This window comes from Salvia splendens, chromosome 8, assembly GCF_004379255.2.
Source record: "Salvia splendens isolate huo1 chromosome 8, SspV2, whole genome shotgun sequence".
Lineage (NCBI taxonomy): Eukaryota > Viridiplantae > Streptophyta > Magnoliopsida > Lamiales > Lamiaceae > Salvia > Salvia splendens.
Window position 1 is genome coordinate 15,929,208 of NC_056039.1, and position 20,409 is coordinate 15,949,616.

The 20,409-nt window shown below is 34.4% G+C and overlaps 1 protein-coding gene and 1 long non-coding RNA gene across 10 annotated transcripts; both read right to left on the bottom strand.

Moving 5' to 3' along the window:
* Positions 1–3,321: 3,321 nt before the first annotated feature.
* On the bottom strand, positions 3,322–10,089 carry LOC121743555 (autophagy-related protein 18c-like). 3 transcript variants are annotated; one of them, XM_042136884.1, is made up of 6 exons: positions 9,888–10,089; positions 8,341–9,104; positions 4,668–4,752; positions 4,494–4,592; positions 3,783–3,906; positions 3,322–3,604 (listed from the first exon to the last, which is right to left on the bottom strand). In XM_042136884.1, exons 2-6 carry the CDS (start codon positions 9,082–9,084, stop codon positions 3,511–3,513), a joined length of 1,146 nt encoding a protein of 381 aa, XP_041992818.1. In that variant the 5' UTR covers positions 9,085–9,104; positions 9,888–10,089; the 3' UTR covers positions 3,322–3,510. The 3 variants fall into 3 exon arrangements, with proteins under 3 accessions (XP_041992818.1, XP_041992817.1, XP_041992815.1); XM_042136883.1 differs by having other exon boundaries at positions 4,494–4,610; XM_042136881.1 differs by having other exon boundaries at positions 4,494–4,752; positions 9,888–10,088.
* A 7,190-nt stretch (positions 10,090–17,279) lies between these two features.
* LOC121743556 lies at positions 17,280–20,009 on the bottom strand. Of its 7 annotated transcripts, none has more exons than XR_006038293.1 (3): positions 19,746–20,009; positions 18,211–19,628; positions 17,280–17,656 (listed from the first exon to the last, which is right to left on the bottom strand). It is a non-coding gene; the product is annotated as an uncharacterized LOC121743556 (long non-coding RNA). The 7 variants fall into 7 exon arrangements; XR_006038296.1 differs by having other exon boundaries at positions 18,211–19,632; XR_006038298.1 differs by having other exon boundaries at positions 18,211–19,246; positions 19,538–20,009.
* Between the last annotated feature and the right edge of the window lie 400 nt (positions 20,010–20,409).

Consider the following 20,409-nt stretch of genomic DNA (forward strand, 5'->3'; position numbering starts at 1 on the left):
GAGAGAGAGATTTCAAATTGAGCAGAGTTGATGCATTATATGTTGCAGGAGTTTGATGCTATTTATTCACAACGTAAGTGTTGTTGGGGTAGTGTTAAACACAGCGGTAAGACAAGTGTTGTTGACTAGTACAATCAATGTTGAGTTGTCTTGTACTCCTTTCAATTTGTTTTCTTCTTTCAATTACTCTGTTTGTCCCCCGTTAATTATCCATTTTTTTTATTTTTGTCTGTCGCCTATTAATTCTCTATTATCACTTTTTAGTTTTTATCATACACGGTGAGTAGTTTCTATATTTCACTAACTCATTTTAATAACATTTTATTATAAAACTAATACTCCATTCGTCGAAGGTAGCTGGGTCATTTCTTTTAAGCACATAATTTAAGAAATTGATGTACTGAAGGTTAAAGCGGAGAGAGTCAAGTAATAGATAAAATAAAGAAAGAGAAATGAGAGAGATTTCGGAAAAAGGATTAAAATTTGACATTAAATTCGCTGCCTTTCGGAATATGGGATCGGGACATGCGAATTCTTCATAATAAGAGATTTTTGTTTTTTTCTCTTCTTTTTTCTTATTATTTATTTTATAACATTTGTGAATTGGTCAAATTACCCACATAAAAATTGAACCTCAAATTTTGAAACTTTTCTACCGATCACGTTTCTATACTCCGTAATTCTGAAGAAGAGCCAATATATAGTCTTAAACTAAAAGGGTAACGTTCCCCTTCCCATGTCGTTTTTGCTACCGTTTTTCTATAGAATATATATCTGCATTCAGTTTTATTTCCTTTTTGCCAATATTTTTGTTCTTTTCTCTTTTGAGCATATTTTCATATTTTTACTATGACAAGATCCCAAATACATTTTCTATCGAATACTCTACATGTTTTTAAATGCTAACGATAGTCGGTTCTTATAATTCCTGAAATTGTTGGTCGATGTCTTCTTTATGTGATAGGGAGAGAAAGAGAGACATTTTCCTTCCCTTAATGCAGTTCTGTTTCTGTTTTCAATTGTTCTTTATCGGTTTGACGAAGAGAGAGTAAAGTATGAAAGAGATAAAATTTTTGCCAAAAAAGTAAATAACTTAACTATCTTATGATAACCAAAAAAAATATGGCTCAACCATCTTAGGACAGAGGGAATATCTAAAAGTGGATTCCACTAACTTTTTCAACATATACTTTCGTTTATATTTCTTATTTTGAGGATTCATTATTTAATTTGTACCGATGAATTCATGCATAAAAGGAGCGCATGAAATGAGATAATCTATATCTATAAATTGCTACATGAGTTGAAATGAACTTTAAGAAAGGATAAATTTTTTTGGAAAATGATTTTTTGACATTTACAATGTGTCTATGCTATAATACGTATTTTTCATAATACAATTTATCTTTAACTGATATAACCTAAAATACTCCTCCCTCCATCTCATAAAAGATGTCACATTTTCCTTTTCAGTTTATCCCACAAAAGATGTCACATTTCCTTTTTTGGAAATAGTTCTCTCTCACATTAATATAAATATATTATTTTCTCTCACCATTCAACACACAAAATAACATCTGCTAAAATCCCGTTTCATTACACAAGTGTGTCATCTATTATGGGACGGAGGGAGTACTATATATTGAGCAATGTTTTGTGATTTTTTCAGTTTTGTCTTTGTCCAGAAACCTTTATTCATGTTTATTTCTATAGGTGGTGTTTAGTTTGTAAAATAAAATAATACCAAGATATAATCTAGGATTGAGTTGTGAGATTATTTTAGTCATGTGGGATTAACTATGATTAATTATCCCACGATTATTCATCTAGGATTGAGTTATATGATTCAATCTCATGAACCCAACATACTACAAATTTAATCCCGTAATATAATCTGGCAAACCGAACATCCCCATAAGATCGTGGAAAAATACAAATACTCGCATTTAGCAGTGACATTTTTTTATAGTGTACTCATAAAACTAAAGTACATAGACAATAAGGAACACTGTTGCATATGATTTTATATAACTAAAATTCAGACTATAAAATTTGATAAAAACATCTCTTAACTATCTTACCTATGTTTAATTTTAGAAAATGCATTGCACGTGATGATAGTCGATACACAATACAAGCATTAATAAAAGCAAAATATAAGTAAATTGTTTTGGTAATACTACTAATGGATAAAAATAAATCAAACGTATATCTAATTAGTTATTAGAGTAGCGGGTTTATTTTAGTAGTGGATTGAGATGGTTATAATATGAGTTTAGTCCGCAAGTCTGGTGAAAAACAAAGGAATCCACGCCTTTGTCCTTCACATTATATGCCGGACAAAACTTTACTGTTTTACATCCCCGCAAATAGGACTCATATTTCTTTTAGGCATAGGTTTTAAGAAATACTTCCTCCGTCTCAAGGAAGATAACCTCTTTCTTGAGTGGCACGAGATTTTATTTAGCTTTATTTTGTGTGTTAAGTGGAGAGAGTAAAGTAAGAAAGAGTGAATAAAGAGAAATAAAAATGTTTTGAATTTTAGTAATGGGTCATCTTGGTTGGGACAAATCAAAAAGGAAAGTGAGTCATCTTCAGTGGAACGGAAGGAGTATTAAGAAAATTGGGTGGATAAAATTAGTGGAATATGAGTCACGTGTATGTATTAGATATCTCATCCGTCTCATATTACTCGCACTTTTCATTTTACGTTGTAAATTTGGGATTGATTTTTAGTGTAATTAAATTAGTATTTTAAATGTAATGAGGTATCACTTAATTAACTTTAACATATCAATTAAATATCATAATCTTACTTAAAATATAAATAGTGTAAGTAGTATGAGACGAGCTAAAATAAAAACATGTGAGTAACATGGATCAGAAAGATACTATGTGAGTGGAATGAGAGATTCAAATGCAGGACATTTTTACAATTTATAGTAATAATAAACTTGGACTTCAATTTGCGGACAGGCCAAATTGAAAAACGGTTGTTCTATCCACGCACGGAGTAATTCATAAGATAAATAACCACTTCTCTAATCCAAGACATATAATAACCAACTCAACCCTACTCTAATAACTAAGTAGCTTAGCTTAAGCCCACTACTTTAATAACTAACTAGATACACAACTTCACGTTTTATTGGATCTGTAACATATGGTGACGTAAGTTCAAAATTAGCAAGCGTATGACAAAAGGTTAGGCTTGCAATGAAAATGAAATTAAGTAAATAAAAGTAATACTTTTTCATGATAAAAAATCAAAACTAGTTTTTTCTTCTAATAGACAACCCCTTCTGTTTATGTACGAATCACTGAAAAACGACGGCAACTATCATTTGCAGTAAACTGTAAATTTAATTTTTTGGTAATTACAACAGCACCAAGAATAAGACAATCGAAGATATTCAATCAATATACACTTGTACAATCGATCATCTGTCTCACTGTCTGTGTATATATACATAGGAAGAGTGAAAAAGAATACAGAACAAATGGAGAGTACTACCGAGATGCGGCTTCAGCTTTCAGAAAGCGAACATACTCCTGCTTCACCATTTCTCCTCCATTCACCGGATCAAAGCTGCACCGGTAGAAGCTGATAGTTGGCCGAACATGCAAACAAAGAAGAAACGAATTAGATATCATAAGCAGAGCGCTTCAAGTATTTCGTGCGTGATCAAAATGGAAACAAAACATTAATCCTAATCGATACTATATTAAACCTTCCTTTATTTTTTAAAAATGTGAATTCAGTAGTGACATAGGTGTGTTACCTCCCATCCAAGCCTACAACGATGACAGTGTTTTGAGAACCAAATGTCGTGATGAACTGGGTGATTCCGGGGAAGTGGAACTGAGCAAATGACCATTCCGAACTAAAATACTTGGGTAAAACCCCTGAGGAAGTTCCAAAAAGTACAATATCATCATACGAACTGCTTCCGTTCCCAAAGTTGGAAGACAGGAAGAACAGCCAAATAGTAAACACAAAAACAAGAAACTAGATAGAAGCAAACCACCGCATAAGAAAAACACTACAAACTAGATGTTCAGAAAGCAGAACATAGAGGTGTACACTTCCTAGAGGGCTTTCACTATCAGGATTATACAAAACATTTTTATTTTGAATTTATAACATAATAATATCTCAATGATATGATGAGAGCATGAAACTAAAGCTTGCTATCAGTGGTAGGCAAGTTGTCTCAAAAACCTTATTCATGAATAAAAGTGGAGAATATAGCAAACAACTACCATGTATATTCACCTTCACTCAGAAAATATCACAAGCCTTAGTTCTCTTTTTTTCACAAGTATAAAAAATTAATCCAATGTCACCAAAAATATTGAATTAGTAAAACGTCTTTATAATCTTAAGAGAAACAGAAAAATGGATCCAGGTACTCAACTATCAAGCCTAAGCTACTCCACATAAAGTGAAAGCTATGACAGGACAGGATAAGTTCAGGTATAAAAGTTCTCACCTTTCAAGAAAGAAAATGACGAACTGGGATTAGCACTAGTACTACGAGTGATTAAGGGCTGAAGTGCATTTGATGAACTTTGGTTAAATGATATGGGACCTGTAGCAGCAGTGGAATCTGTTGACCGGTGATCGCCAAATCCCCGCACTCTAAGACTAAATATGTGAACAGTACCTTTGTCACTCGATACAGCCAACCACTGCACATTTGGAGACAGAGCAATGTTGTATATATCTGCTCTGTCCACCCCTCTGCGAACCTGTAGCAAGAAATGCCAGTGAGCAGAAAATTTTCAAAATTGGAGTAAACAAAAATGTAGTTTTAGGTGTAGAAACAGTGTCCTGTCTGTTTTATAACTACAATAAGAAGAGGATACAATATCACTATATATACAACCTCATCCACACATAATTGCCACCCAGGTAACCCTAAACCTGAGCTAATATAGAAAAGAAAACAGTCTGTAGGAAACAATCCAAATTATACATGAAAAAACCTAGACTCCCCCTCAAGTTGGGTTGTATAAGTCGTGGAGATCCAACTGGCTATGCAGTGTATCAAAGTGTGGCTTATAAAGTCCCTTTGTCAAACTGCTAGCATTTCCACCCCAACATCCCCTCAGCTAAGCAATGCCCAGAAGTACACATATAGTGGGTATGGGAGGAGGGTTAAAGGATGACCACTCCAGTTGGACAGTTAAAGCCGTTCAAAAGTTAAAAACTTGGGAAGATTGTGTCATGTTAGAGTATGTTCCCTAATACATTCCCCAGATCTCCAGAGCCTCCATGAACATGTAAGGCTGGCGAATACTATTTTCCATAAAGATTATGATCCTGACAAAGGATTCTCATTGCACCACTTTCAAAGTTTTGTGCAGTGTCCTCAGGACAAGGCTCTTCCCCAGTGTGAAAAGAAAAAAGAAAAAGAAAAAGTCTGCCCATGCTATCAATAACCAATTAGACTGATTAAAAATGTAATATCAGTCCAAGGTGGAAGAGGTGGTAGGAGTGGAACTGGAAGTTAAGGAAGAGCGCAGAGAGCCTGCCCCCGCCATTCAAGGCCATCTTGACCACTAAAAGATGTAATATCAGAAAAAGTAGGAAGAGAAGAGATGGTAGGAGTGGAATTGTAACTTTAAGTGGATGGCATGGTAAGGAAATACACTCTTAGCTGATACTCCCTCAGTCCATTAAAAATATGAACTATTTCCATTTTAGTCCGTCCCTTAAAAATATAAACTTTCTATTTTAGGAAAAAATTTCTCTCTAATGAGGTGGGAACCATTCTCCACTAACAATGCTGCAATCACTTCTTCTTTCTATCTCTCTTACTTTACCAATTGTGCATTGATACTCATGCCCCTTCAAAAGTTCATATTTTTAAGGGACGGGGGGGAGTACCATGTAGATTCAGGTAAAAGTAGATATCTGTCTGTTTAACTACTGTAACAGAAAGAGGAACCGATGTCACACTAACACCATATGCATCGCCTACACATACTTGGTAACAAAGTAATACTTTGGAACCATGTAACCCTACCTTAGCTAATAAAGATATTAAAATACATAATAGTACTGGTAATCTAAAGAATCCAAATATAGACACGGCCTACAAAAAATACAGATATAAATAAGAGATCGTACAGAAGAAGCATGATATGTTAATCATGAGATTGAGTAAAATATACTCGACTTTGGATTGAGAACCCAAGGGATGCATTCAGGAAATATATGTAAAATAAGTATTTAGTATAACCAGCGCCAAACCTCTTGTACCCAATATATGAAAAAGGAGATGTTTATTGTAAAAATAAGTATTTAGTATCCCATAGAAAGTTTGCTGATGAATCCTGATGCAACAGCAATCCAAGTAAGCATACCAGTAATATAAGAGAGAAAAAAATCAGGAGCAATGATTTCCGGTATTTAATATTTATTTAGCATTATTAAAGCTATGTTTATTTTAGCTCTTATATAAGCAAACATTTTTGTTTGTAAGAGCGTAAATAAAGCAAAGTATACCAGAGTCATCACTTTTGGTTGCAGGAGAATATCTTCATTTTTGGGGGGAGTTTCACTTCTTGTTCACATTACAATTAATTTCTTCTATATCCTAATGGATTCTTATCTCATTCATTCACTATGACACGGATAACAAAGTGAAACAGGGATTTGATGAGAGACAATGAAAATAAGATGATAAATAAGGCTGTTCTCTTCAATATCAACAAGACTCAGCAATTGAATGGGTAATCATGAATAAACACTACAGAGAAATGTTAGACTTTCTTAGCATCTGGAGTGTAAAGGGTCTGGAATCTTGTCCTCAAGAGAAAGGAACATCATACAAATCCCACATCAGTTCCACAAGAAAGTGGGGAATAAGATATAAGTGGGAGCAACCATTTGCCTTTTACCATGGTTTTGGGTTAAGTTAGTGATCACTAAGTTATATGTTTTCAATTTGGTGTGGTGATCGTGGATCCGAATTGCCTATAGAAAGGGGCTACGCAAAGGTGCGAACCAAAGGGTGCCACCAAAGATGTGGTTCCAGGGGCAGCAAATGATGGTGGGCCTTGTATTTGGGTTTGTCACCCAACATGTGTTGTCCATGGACTTCCAGTTCAAAAAGGGGGATGGATTGAAACGAATCCCACATCGATTCCACATGAAAATGTGGAATACTATGTGTAATTAAGAAGCATACATATCTGGACCATCACAAGGGAGGTTTGACATTGCAGTTTTCCCCTAATCCCTTTTCTCCTTTTCCTTTTTAATATAACTGAAACTTGAATACCAAGCATTACTAGCCTTTCTTTTGACTGCCTCTAAAATATGCAGAACCTACATAGGTTTTCTTTTCGGATTATGGTTTTCCACTAATGGTACTAATGTACTATAAGACTATGGTTTTCTTTTCGGATTATGGTTTTCCACTAATGGTACTAATGTACTATAAGACTAATGGTACTAATGTACTACTCCCTCCGTTCCACAGTAATAGAGGCATTTCATTTTGAGTACTAGTTTTGAAAAAATGATAATAAATGGTTAAAGTAGAGAAAGAATAAATTAAGATAGATATTACTGTGGAACGGAGGCAGTATAAGACTGCATTTTCTGTTTATCCTTGTGCCAAAACCTGTTTGGTAGTACAAAACTAGTGTTGCCATGTTTCCTCTTCTTCAAATAGTAATATATAAACCCAGTATATTGCCATTGGTATTCCCCCATAAAAGTTCTAATGCTTGAACTGAGGAAAATGTGAAATAACGGATAATGTGTGTTACATACTCAATTCTTTTTGTATTAGGCAACACGAATAGACTTCCTAGATATCTGATTAACATAGTGAGCAGCACACTATTATTGTAGGTTCTCTATAACCCTGCCCTGATTCTTGAATTCCTACTTCCTTCTAGAACTAAATCAGCATGTTTTATCGAACAGCAAAAAAATCTAAAAAGTAAAAAGCAAATGTAAGTCAATAAATATATTTATCTAAACTAAAGCTCAAAGTGTGTAATGTCTGTGCTCCTTCTCCACAGACAACCAAAAGTGAGGAAAGAAACTACATGAGGTATGAAGATATTGACGCAAGGTTACAAAAAGCCAAACATTACATTCACGCAGCAGGACGCCCACACCCTCATACTAGCATGGAAATGGTTAGTATGCACTGAGGATGTCATATACAATTATAATAAGCTAGTTACAGTTATCAGAAAAGATTAAAACTGTACCCATATACTATAAATTTGACATCAGCAAAATAAGACATACCATAATTGTTACGGAGGGAAAGCAAACCATGACATACATTTAACTTGTACAAAGCATCTTACCTCTTGCAATCGCGTTCCATCCATTGTGTTGAAAATTCTTATTAAAGTTCCTCTCAGACTGGCAGTTGCAAGTAGAAGCCCATCCATTGTCAAGGTCAAACAAGCAATCTTAGAATCATGAGCATTGATTAACGTTGTCCTATTCAGGCCAAAATGCTCAACTCGAACCTGTCCTCGTTGCAGACCAGGACATGCCAACACAGATGTATTTGGGTGATGAGACAGACAACAAAGACCTCTTGGATTTGCCAAAGTCTCTATTTGATGAAGAAGTTTCAGATCCATAAAATTGTAAACATATATCTTGTGCTCAAGAACAACAACAACACGGTCCCGTCTTAGTTTGACTGCACGAATCTCAGATCTAAATGAAAACTCACCAATACATCTGCTTTGAAAATCGTCCCAGATAATAACATTGTTTGGAGGATATTGAGTATTCACTTTAGTTCCAACAAGTGCTAAGATGTTGCATCTGAAAAGCATCTCTATTATCTTAAACCCCCCAGTTTTTAAATCACGTCTGAATGTTTCCTTAAAAGGATTACAATTATATATGCGGAAACCATGACTGGTGCCAGTAGCAAAGCAACCAGAGTCTTGGTTCCAGGACACTGAGTATAACTCAGTTTCCTCATTGTCATTCAATTGTGGTTCTGGTTGAAGTGGATCCATTGGTGCCTCATGGAGACCACATCCTTCCCGTGGATGTATTACTGGAGATGCTGAATCAGTCGAAGTCATGGGCTTAGACGAGTCATTATCTGGAGCAACCAAGAATATTATAGTGTTCAGGAACTTTCGCTAAATATCTTAAACAAGCAACATAAGTCGCACATTCCTCACTCATAAACAAGTAAAATACATAAGACAAGCAACCTAGAAACGGTAACTAGATTTTGATTATAAGAATTATGAGTTGGATGCCGGTCCAAAGGAATGCATAAGAACACCATAGATAATCAAAAATAAAGACATAAATGTGTTCCCTTGTCTTCCCTTGGCAAGGAGTACAAAATATTTATAAGTTTAACAGCAAATTTCCCTCAATTTTCAAACGCTCAAAGATGACTGCCTTGTTGGATCATTCCCTATTATATTCTATAGCAGCCTTAATCTATCTTGCCAATACCTAATTCTTCCTTCAACCAATCTAATGTTGGAGTAATTTATGTCGATTAACTGTTCCCTAATTCATCAAATCAAGCACCAGGCTGTATATACTAGTAGAGCAAGGCTTCATAACTATCACGTGAGCATTAGGAGATTACGTGTGAGCAACTAATCAGCATAAACATTGTAAAGAATATGTATATGCACTTTCTTCATGCGAACATAATCTCTCTCTTTCCCCACGGAGATAAAAAGATACAAACTGCCATCGCAAATGTATGCATAAATGAATAAATTAACACACACAAACGTATCTAGGTTATAAGGACAAGGAAAAACAGAATCGCCATGAATAAAATCGTCGAAACGATTTACAAAATTAGAAGCTCAAAAACTAGGGAATTTCTAAATAAATCGGTGATCAGCCAACGTACTTTTGCGGAATCAATCGCGGGACCTGCATTTGATTTCTGGAAGAGGTGTCAATGGCTCGCAAAGTAGATGTAGGCGGAGACTTGACCTCGAATTTGAAGGGCGAGAACGAATTGCAGGAAGGAGATCTCTTTGATCGAACGTTGAAAGAAAAACAGAGAGATTTGAGTCTGACAGAGTGACGTGAATCTTGATTGAGAGGAAAGTTTGTAAATCTCGCTTTAGCCCTTTCATTTTTGGTCAATCTCACTTTTAACCCCTCTTTGTTTCTTTCATAAATAAAAATAAATGTTTAATCAAAACTATTTTTTAAAGTATTAAATGTAGTTCTGATTATCGGTTTCTAATTTTCTACTCCCTCCATCCCGTACATGTCACACTTAGGAGATGGCACAAAATTTTAGGACAAGATTTTAAGAGATGTTATTTTGTGTGTTAATTTATGAGAGGAAATATAATTTTATAATTGATGTGAGAAGTAACTTTTTTCAAAAGAGGAAATGTGACATCTGTTGTGGGACAAACTAAAACGGAAAGTGTAACATCTACTATGAGACAGAGGGAGTATTAATTATGTTGAATTAAGATAAATTTAGATATAGGGGTGTGTTATATTGCTAACTATTTAAATTGATAACTTTGCTACCTCATCAATGCAGTGTATTAAAAATGTTAACACGATAATCAGGGGCGGACGCAGAAAAAGTTGGCCATAGGGGCTGGCGCTGGACTCCACTATATAATTTTTCATAGTCAAATATATATTATATATATATAATATATGTATATATATAATATATTACAACAACTGTAAAAATGTATATATATTTAATACGAACTAGTCCAATATATATCTAATAAAAAGAACAAAAAAACCGTGTCATAGCGGTGTTTTTACATCTAAAGCGGCGACAACTGAATTCTAAGGGCACCCACAACGTTGTGCCGTTGCGGTTCCTATGCCGTTCCGGCGGAACGGTTCTGCGGCGGCACGCGTTGCAGGCCTCGTTCCGTCGCCATTCCGTTCCCATGCCGTTCCCATACCGTGCCGCGTTCCATTCCGGAGGAACGCGGAATGAAACGTTCCGCCACGCGCCGAGGCGACGTGGCGGCCTCCCATTCGACGCGTGAAGCCCACTCGCTGCCCCGCGAGTGGGCTTCGTCCCGGTGACGCAATAATTCAATTTTTTTAAAAAAAATTCGAATTTAATAAAAAAAATATTTTTTGCAACGGTAATGTGACCATTTTTTTATATCCGTTTTGTATTTTTTTTTATTTTTTTTATTTATTTGCTCTATAAATACTCATATTTCATACTCATTTCAATCACAAACACACATCTATTCCTCTCTATTTCCACCCCAATTTTCATCTCAAATCAACTCTGCTTTCCTTCTCCCAAATTTAATCAAACTAATGGATCCTTTTGAACAAATGCGTCAAATATTGCAACAATCACTTGAAGAAGATCGACGACGGGAGGCCGAAGAAGCCGCGCCGCCCCAACGATGCTCCCGTACGTACATCCATCGTAACCGGGAGGAAGCCGCTGCAAGGTTAGTACGCGACTACTTCTGCGATAACCCGGCCGACATGTTCGACGAATACCTCCACATCGGAGACAGCACTGGGCGAATGTGCTTGCTCAAATTCTGCAAAGGCGTCCGGGCAGCCTTCACCGACGAATTTCTCCGGAGGCCAAGCACGACCGATTGTCAGTTCCTGCTCGACCTTCACGAAACAGTGCACGGATTCCCCGGGATGCTCGGCAGCGTCGATTGCATGCACTGGCAATGGAAGAATTGCCCGGTGGCGTGGAAGGGGTCCTACACGAGCGGCCACAAAGGCACCCACCCAACCGTTATACTTGAGGCCGTTGCCGACTACCGCCTTTGGATCTGGCACGCGTACTTCGGGGTCCCCGGGTCGAACAACGACGTAAACGTGCTCCACCAGTCTGACCTCTTGACCGAAGTTTTGGATGGTAAAGCGCCGGCCATCAACTTCGTCGCCAACAACCGGCTTTATAAAATGGGGTACTATCTCGCCGATGGCATCTACCCGAAGTGGCCTACCTTCGTGAAGACGTGCAGTGGGTCTGCGAACCCAAAGCAAACTCTTTTTGCGCAAAAGCAGGAGGCTGCTCGCAAGGATGTGGAGAGGGCGTTCGGGGTTCTCCAAGCGCGCTTCAACATCATCAAAGCCCCGGCTCGTACGTGGTTCATGGAAAACATGGTCGACATCATGTATACGTGCATACTCTTGCACAACATGATTGTCCAAGACGAAGGACCCGAGGCGGGAAATTGGTTCGACGACGAATCCCCCGGAAGCTCAACCGCAAGTAGTCCGCCTCGAAGTGGAGCTCATCCGTCTATACAAGAACGGTTATCTATTCGTGCAAGGACACGCGACTCTAGTGCCCACACCCAACTCCAACAGGATCTAATTGAGCACATTTGGGCAAATTTTGGCGGATGAAATTATTAAAATTGTGTACTTTTATTTTTTTAGGATTTTAATTGTGTGCTTTTTATTTTTTTAGGATTTTAATTGTGTACTTTTTATTTTTCTAAAAGTTTAAATTTTTTTTAATGTTGTGTGTTTTTTAATAAAGTGTGTTTGTTTTTTAATAAAGTGTGTTTATTTAAATTGAATTGGGTTGGAAATAAAAAAAATGAAATTGAATGAATAGTAATTTAAGGAACGGAGGGTTGCAGGTTCCGTTCCTTAGTTAAGGAATGGAGTAAAAAAGTACAGTGGGGCCCTCAAATAGTGGTTTAAGGAACGGTATAGGAACAGCGTTGTGGATGGCCTAAGTGTTCTCATCGATTGAAAACGTTGCAGGATTTGCTCGTTTTCAATTGTTAAAAACATGTCCTTTTCAATATACATAATTAAACTGTCATTCTTCCACTCTTCTTCCATCGATTTCACAAGTCAGTCTAGACAATCTTATATTTTTTATAAAAAGTAGCTATTAGAATATGTGCATTTGACAAGAATTTCAAAGTTCAAGCCATAGAATTAAAAAAAAATAAAAACTTTAAAATAACTATGGTTTATAACTTTTTTTACAAACTTGCAACTATTCTCTGAAAATCTTAAAAAATAGATAGAATACAAAATTAACACTTTAATAAATTCCTTTACTTCACAATTTGTGTGGAATTTGAATTTTAAATTCGCTAAAATCTCAAAGACTCAAACCCTCTTTTCACCGTTTCTGTGTGCCACTGTTATAAACCCTTCAATCTCTCTCTTTTTATTTTTCTAAATTGCAATATACAACTTAAAGTACTTATATTTTACAGAAGACAAATTTTTTATTTAATTATTTAAACAAAACGTGTTCCCACTTATAAAAGTGTTAGCACTTTTTACAAGTTTCAAGTCTATTTTATCTAAGCTAAAGACGAGTCAAACCAATTAATAGAGGTCAGTTTGACTTTTTTAGTTTTATTTTTAAATTACTCGATCTTCTTCCTCACTCAGTCACTCCCCATTGCGCCATGGTTATACTTTTTCTTTGCAATTTTTAAATTTTCCCTTCTTCCTTCTTTAATTTCAGCTATTCATTCCAAGATAATTTCGTCTATAATACCATTAGTTGGTAAAGGCTTAATATGATTTTTCAAAATTTTAAAAATTTTGAAAGTAGAAATTTAAAAAAAAAGTTGGGTAAGGGCTTAAGCCCTATCCTCCGCCTAAGTGTGTCCGCCCCTGACGATGATATTAAAATGTCAATACATAAGCAATTGATCACACCCCTCCAACGTTAATATTAGAAACTGATTTATAATTTTTGAATCATATATGCAGAAATTTTCCTCTAACGTTTCGATAACCAGACTTTAATTATAATTTTTGAATCATAAAGGTTCAAATTCTCCTCTAACGACGTTTCGATATTAAAACTTTGATATTGACAACAAGGGAGTATAACTCAAATAGTGGTTTCATAAATTCTTTATCAATTTTAAGTTTCAATATTGAATACATCTATTTTCAAGTTCCAAACTTTTAATAAAGTGAAAGAAAAGACCCTTCATCATGTATAAATACGTTATTTAGGATTTAGGATTGACATAAGTTTTAATACGTAACTTTAAAATAAGAGAGAATGAAAAAGAGTAGTTAAAATTGGGTAGTGGATAATGAGATTTATAAATAATAAAGTAAAAGAATGAGAAAAGGTTTGCGTCATATGGACTATTTCTATGTGATAGATGAAAAAGGAAATATGATCAATTTATATAGGACGGAGAAAATTAAAGAATATAACTATACAATATTATTATAACACTTTAAAAGTCTTTTAAGGTTCTACTAGGATGATAACTTCCTCCCAGTAGCATAACAATTACCATTCCTAAATCATCAAATATGAAAATCAAAGGTCGAGATTTAAATAAGTTGATGTTAACACAGAGAGAAAAAAAATGTAAAGGTGTTATTGAAAAAAAAAATTATAATGAATCACTACTTTCTTAAAAATTAGTCATTTGTAACTTTAAATTCATATAACTATCTTGATTTAAATTATTTTTTATAAAATACTATATATCAAATTAAACTAGCTTTATAAAGATTGTTATTGAAAAAAAAATTATAATGAATCACTACTTTCTTAAAAATTAGTCATTTGTAACTTTAAATTCATATACTAACTTAATTTAAATTATTATTTTATAAAATACTATATATCAAATTAAAACTAGCTTTATAAAGATTCTAACGTTATCATAATTACAAATGTTTAGATAATAAAATTTAATAATATTAATTTGAGTTTTTATATATTTTGATATTTAGTTGAATGTCGACATATCTATATAATAATATGTTAATACTCCTATAATATTATATGCACAATATCGATATAATTGAGTTGATATACTCGTCTAGAAAAATGATCAATACAAAAATTGATCTTAATATAAAATACAAGTTAAATTCTAACCATGAGATTTGCCAATATCATGGTCAATAATTAATTAAAATACGGATGGTCATTACTAAAATAATAATTTGAATGAATACATAACATTTAATTAAAAAATATTGTTTTAGACCATTATATCTTTAAATATTATAGCCTAAGTTTGATAGTTATCACGATCCTAAGATTAGATATTAGTAGTAGTATTTGATCACAGCTCTTTCTAATTTGCAACACACTCCAAAGTTAGAATTTAAATTTTTAATTATCTGAAAAAAGTATTAACTACAATTTTCATGATTTATGGTTACCTATTGGAGTGCATACACTATTGGTCCCTTTTAGAAGACTTTAATTAGTACTAGTAATTGTTAATATAATAGATAAGGTTGATAATGTTCTTAACTCAAAAATAAAATTTTGTGCTGTGATAATCTTGCACATGTAATAGTTTTCGGTTTTAGAAATTCGGGGTGTTTTTTTATGATTAAATGAATTTATATAAAGGCTGCACCACTAAATTTAAATTCATTTATACATTAAAAATGTAATTCAGTTTACTGTTTGTAATTCAAGTTAGAGATATATTTTGAAGGTTCCGAAACTTCATAAATCTCTTGCGTCTATTCCATGACCTTTCATTCCATCTTAACTCAATTTTAATAAAATATTTTTACTATTATCCGTTTAATGTACTGATATCAGCTCAACTTAATATGGAGTAGTACTTATTACTTTCTTTGTGAAATATTTGTAACTGAATTTTGGAAATATTGATAATTTTAGAACCAAGACAGAGTTTTTAATGATTTATTTGGATCTATTGAACTATTTCCTTATTCTATTTTGGAGTTTTAGCCTACACACTAATTTTCAAGTATGGGTAGACAGTATAGTAGGCTTTTCTTATTTATATGGATAGTGTGCATATTGTTTGGTTCAGGTTCAGCCCTGAAAACAATTAAAACATGCATAAAATGACCTTGCTGCTGCTGGCGGTGGTGAAGGGGAATGTTGAATCCACATGACATACTTTCATTATGATTCGTTTGCTAGTATTTAATTATGTCAATTGTGTTTTACATTAATATTTTTTAACTATCTCTCTTTATTTTGTAGGCCAATTAAAATATTTAATTTAATTATTGCTACGATTTTAGGGTTTTAAAAGGGATACAATCGCAAACGGTAGGGAAAAGGAATATTTAAAAAAAAACAAATAATTGAAAAAACTTTGTTTTTCTCTCTGTGCCATGACATGACTATCATATGATTCATATCCTCACAAACAATTAAACAATAGCATTAAAACTAAATCTGAACACATGTTCGGTACCATAACACTATAGACACATTCATTTTCATGTCCTACACTCGAAAATTAACATAAAATCTCAATAAACACGGTCGATATCAAATCTTTAGTGCTTAAATTACATGCACATCCTTTATTCTATTCAAAAATGATATTGATATTGTAAATTTTCCAAAAATCATAAAATCAAAGCTCAATTATTCAATTTTTGTTAGAGTATTTTATTCATTTATTATGCAACAATATCATTTCTCTACTTGACACTTGACAGGTATAATGAAATCAATCAATGTAACTCATCCGTATGATATTCTCCCTCCATCTCATTAAATATGAAACATTTACTTTTCGGCACAAGATTTTATGTAGTACTTCCTTCGTCCCATCATAGATGACTCACTTTCCTTTTTGGTTTGTCCAAACAAAAATGACTCATTACTAAAAATAGAAACACATTTATCGCTACTTTATTCCTTCTCTCTGACTTTATTATCTCCACTTAACACATAAAATGAAGTTGCATAAAGTCTCATGCCGCCTAGAGTCATCTTTTTTTGGGACGAGGGAGTATTATTATTTTGTGAGTTACTCCCTCCGTCCCACAATAAGTCGCATTTCACTTTTACCATAAATGGTAAGTCGGTCTCATATTTCACTCACTCACTTCGCTCATATTTTATTATAAAATCAATATAAAAGTGTATCTCATATTCCATTAACTTTTTCAACTCACTTTTATTTACATTTCTTAAAACTCGTGCATACGCCAACTGTGATTCTCATTGTGGAATGGAGGGAGTAATAAAGAAAATAAAGGAAGGAAGAGAGAGGGAAAAAGTAGAGATGACGATAATCCCAAAAAGGAAACGTTTCATTTTTTTATGGCACATAAAATGTATATAATTCAAGTTGATGTATTAGACAGAATGTAAGCATAGGGCATAAATTTTGTTAATCCATCAAATGACATACTTATGGATCAAGTAATCAAAGGCAAGTGGGCATATGACATATCTGTAGCCCAAGCACAATGCAAAATATTCACCTTCCCCACATCTGGTCCCCCCCTCAATAAACATATACTACTATATTTCCATCCCCTAATGCTCTCATTTAATTTTATTTGATCTTTGACCTTGATTTATCAAATTAAATTTCACAGCAAAAAAATGGGAGGGTACAGAATTTACAAACATTAAAGAAGCAGTAGCACATGCAGAGCCGACATATACTGCTCCAAACTTTGAGTTGCATTCAAATAAAAAACCTGTACCATCACCACATTTCTTTAACCATGACCACCAAGATCCTCCATCATCTATCTTATCTCTTTGCCTTATGTAATAATGCAACATACCACACCTTCAATCGAAGCCCCGCCTTATGTCGATTGACGTTGATCCAAAATAGGCTTCACTCGATCCGAGCAATCGCAACCTCGATGAGCAATTGGTCACCACATGTTTACACAATAAAATAGCTAGAAAAGAAAACTAGACCAATAATTCAGCACCTGTGTTTAGAAGAAAAGTAGAATGAGGGAAACCAATACACATGAAGTAACCAGGGACCACCCTACAAATGGAATCTATTTGATTCGATCAAGAAAAGGGATTAAATATGATTGATGTACAATCAAATAATACTAATATCACTGGGTTTAGATTAGCAGCACTAATCATTCCAATAAAGAAATACTTTCCATTTCCTAAAACAGGGCGTTAACAAGAATATTTTTCCATCCATTTTTGGCAACATCTATAGAGTGGTTCTTGCTTTTGTCATCTTACAACAACCAAGAAAAGATCAGCTGCAAATGTGGGATTAAAAATGTTGCAGAGCCATATATTAAGTTAATCAAACCTATCAGCATTTGTATATGTAAGCTGTCACCCGGATTAAATCACGATATTTTAAGACGAATCGAGTCTATGTACATCCATGCATGAGATAACAAATCAAGTGGGCTAGAATAGAAGATTTCATTTGAGACATACGTACTATATATATCAACACTAAGATTAGAAAGTTAAGAAGTGGAGTCCATGATTCTAGCTTTAGACTAACCTGAGAGCCATCGTAGATAGTCCACAACGAACCTCTAAAGCCATGGTGGGCCGGATTCGCACTTAAACACTGCATTCATGGTGGTAGAAACTCATCATCTTGTGATGTAAAAATGATGGTGAATGGTATCCTGGCTATACTGAGAATAAAGTGAATCAGTAAAAGAAAACCTAGGAACTTGTAAAAAGAAAACGGGCTCGGTGAAAAGGGGAACTAATATGACCTGAAAAAGGCAGCAAGAAACCCCACTGTGAAAGCACTCCACTCGCACCGTCTAGCATTATTGATACTTGGTGGATTTCGTTTTGGCAAAGAGTAACAGACAATCTCGAAATTAGTAAATGACGAATCTATGGTAGTTAGGAAGCAATTCAATAGTTTGAAGTATGAAATCCCATTTTCAGAAACCAGAGAGGGAATCAAACAGAGATTCCAATCAATTTACAACCATTTTATCTACAAATTAACAGCAACAGCAACAACAACAACAAAATTTATAACGAACGCTGCAAACAACAAAGATAACATGACTTCGAGTTATTAATAAACACTAGATATGTCAACAATGAAACAAGGCGATATCCTATCGAAACAAGATGGAGGGAACAGCAAGAGGAGCTCCCTTCAGTCCAAACATAGACGGAGAGGGACGTGAAACTATCTCCCGCGTCATTCACTCAACCACAGTAGCACAAGCTCCTTGCATTCTACGGAATGGTTAAACGAATGAGTCGGCAGCTAGTTCAACCCCAAATCTCAGCCATGAGTGGGCTGAAAGAAGCTCTTTTAGACCATCCCTCAATGCTAACAAACACATTTCTATTCTGATCTCAATAAAGCTCCTATTTTCTCAAACAAACAGCCATAATATTTAAATCTGATTTTCTAGCATAACATAGACAAACTAAAAAGGTACAAAAACATATAGTTTTAGATCAATTATTCTTGTAACTAACTCAAGCATTAGCTGCATATACTTAAATGAAAGTGATTGATACAATATGAAACAAGAAGAATACCTTATGACTTCATAAATCTGAATCCAAACTCAAGATGTGGATCAAAACACATGACCATAGATATTTATTAGCAGAGAAGAAGAGAGAGAGAGAGAGAGAGTATTTTGTAAGTGGATTCAAAGTAGTGCTATAATAAATATCAGCAAGATTACTGTAGAAACGGAAAAAAAAGTACACAGCTTTAAACTATGAGTGATACATTAATCAATGAGGATTTAGTAAATCTCAAAGTGAAAATATTTGGTTGATAAATTTAAATGCAGGCATAGAAAAAAATTTATAGCTATAATTCAGTGAAGCAAACAAACCTCACAATGCTATTAAATTGGTGGCTCTTATTTCAATCGAAACATGATGAAATCCAGCTTTTGACCCATCCAGGCTACTTTTGCAAAAACCCTAGCTTTAATGGAAGGAGATCAGAAACACATGATGAAACCCACTATCTAGAAAAGGAAATAATATTTGGGAAAAATAAAAAAAAATCACATAAAATAATATGGACTTTTAAAAGACCTTATGAAAGAAACCCTAAATCCTGAATTAGGAGAGATTAAAAGCAAAGGGAAATGGGAAAAGTGAGGGGTAGAAAAACAAGGGGGGGATAGGGAGTGAGAGAGGAGAGGAGGAGTCGCTTTTGACATGAGAATCAGAGATGAGAAAGCGACGGAAATTATGAGGGTGGAGGGTTGCATTTATTTAGAGAAGGGTGATAGGTGAAAGTTCCATTTAGTGCAGAATGTGCAGTGAAAAATGTCTCAAAAAGGGAAGGAGGAGGAGAAACAGTAAAAAACAAGCTACCTGGAAATTTGATTTTGAGGCAGTAAATAGACAAAAACATTTAACACAAGTTTGACCATTAAATGGTCTTGTACTTTTGTTATGATTCCCAATTTCTCACCACATGTGAGAGTATCCACTATACGATGATAACCCTAATAGCCCCGCTCCTTTTTTTCAGAGTCTCAATTTATTTGTCTGGGCCCATAAAAAAAGTTATTGGCAGCTATAAGGTGGACACTTCCAATAGCCCCAAAATTTTGTATCCACTCTTCATTTAATTTTATTTTTGTTTATTTTAAATCAATTATAATAAAAAATATCAGAATATAAATAATTAGAAAACGAGGTAATTGAGACCGAATATTCGTTGTATTATGGAACCGGGAAAATTTTACAA

What these genes read in the sequence shown, in the direction of transcription:
- LOC121743555 (XM_042136881.1), bottom strand. Translation starts at nt 9,084, where the DNA reads ATGACTTCGACTGATTCAGCATCTCCAGTAATACATCCACGGGAAGGA. An exon ending in ATGGAACGCGATTGCAAGAG is followed by an intron (nt 4,753 to 8,340) that starts GTAAGATGCTTT and finishes TTCTTGCTACAG; the next exon opens with GTTCGCAGAGGGGTGGACAG. An exon ending in GTCATTTTCTTTCTTGAAAG is followed by an intron (nt 3,907 to 4,493) that starts GTGAGAACTTTT and finishes GAACTTCCTCAG; the next exon opens with GGGTTTTACCCAAGTATTTT.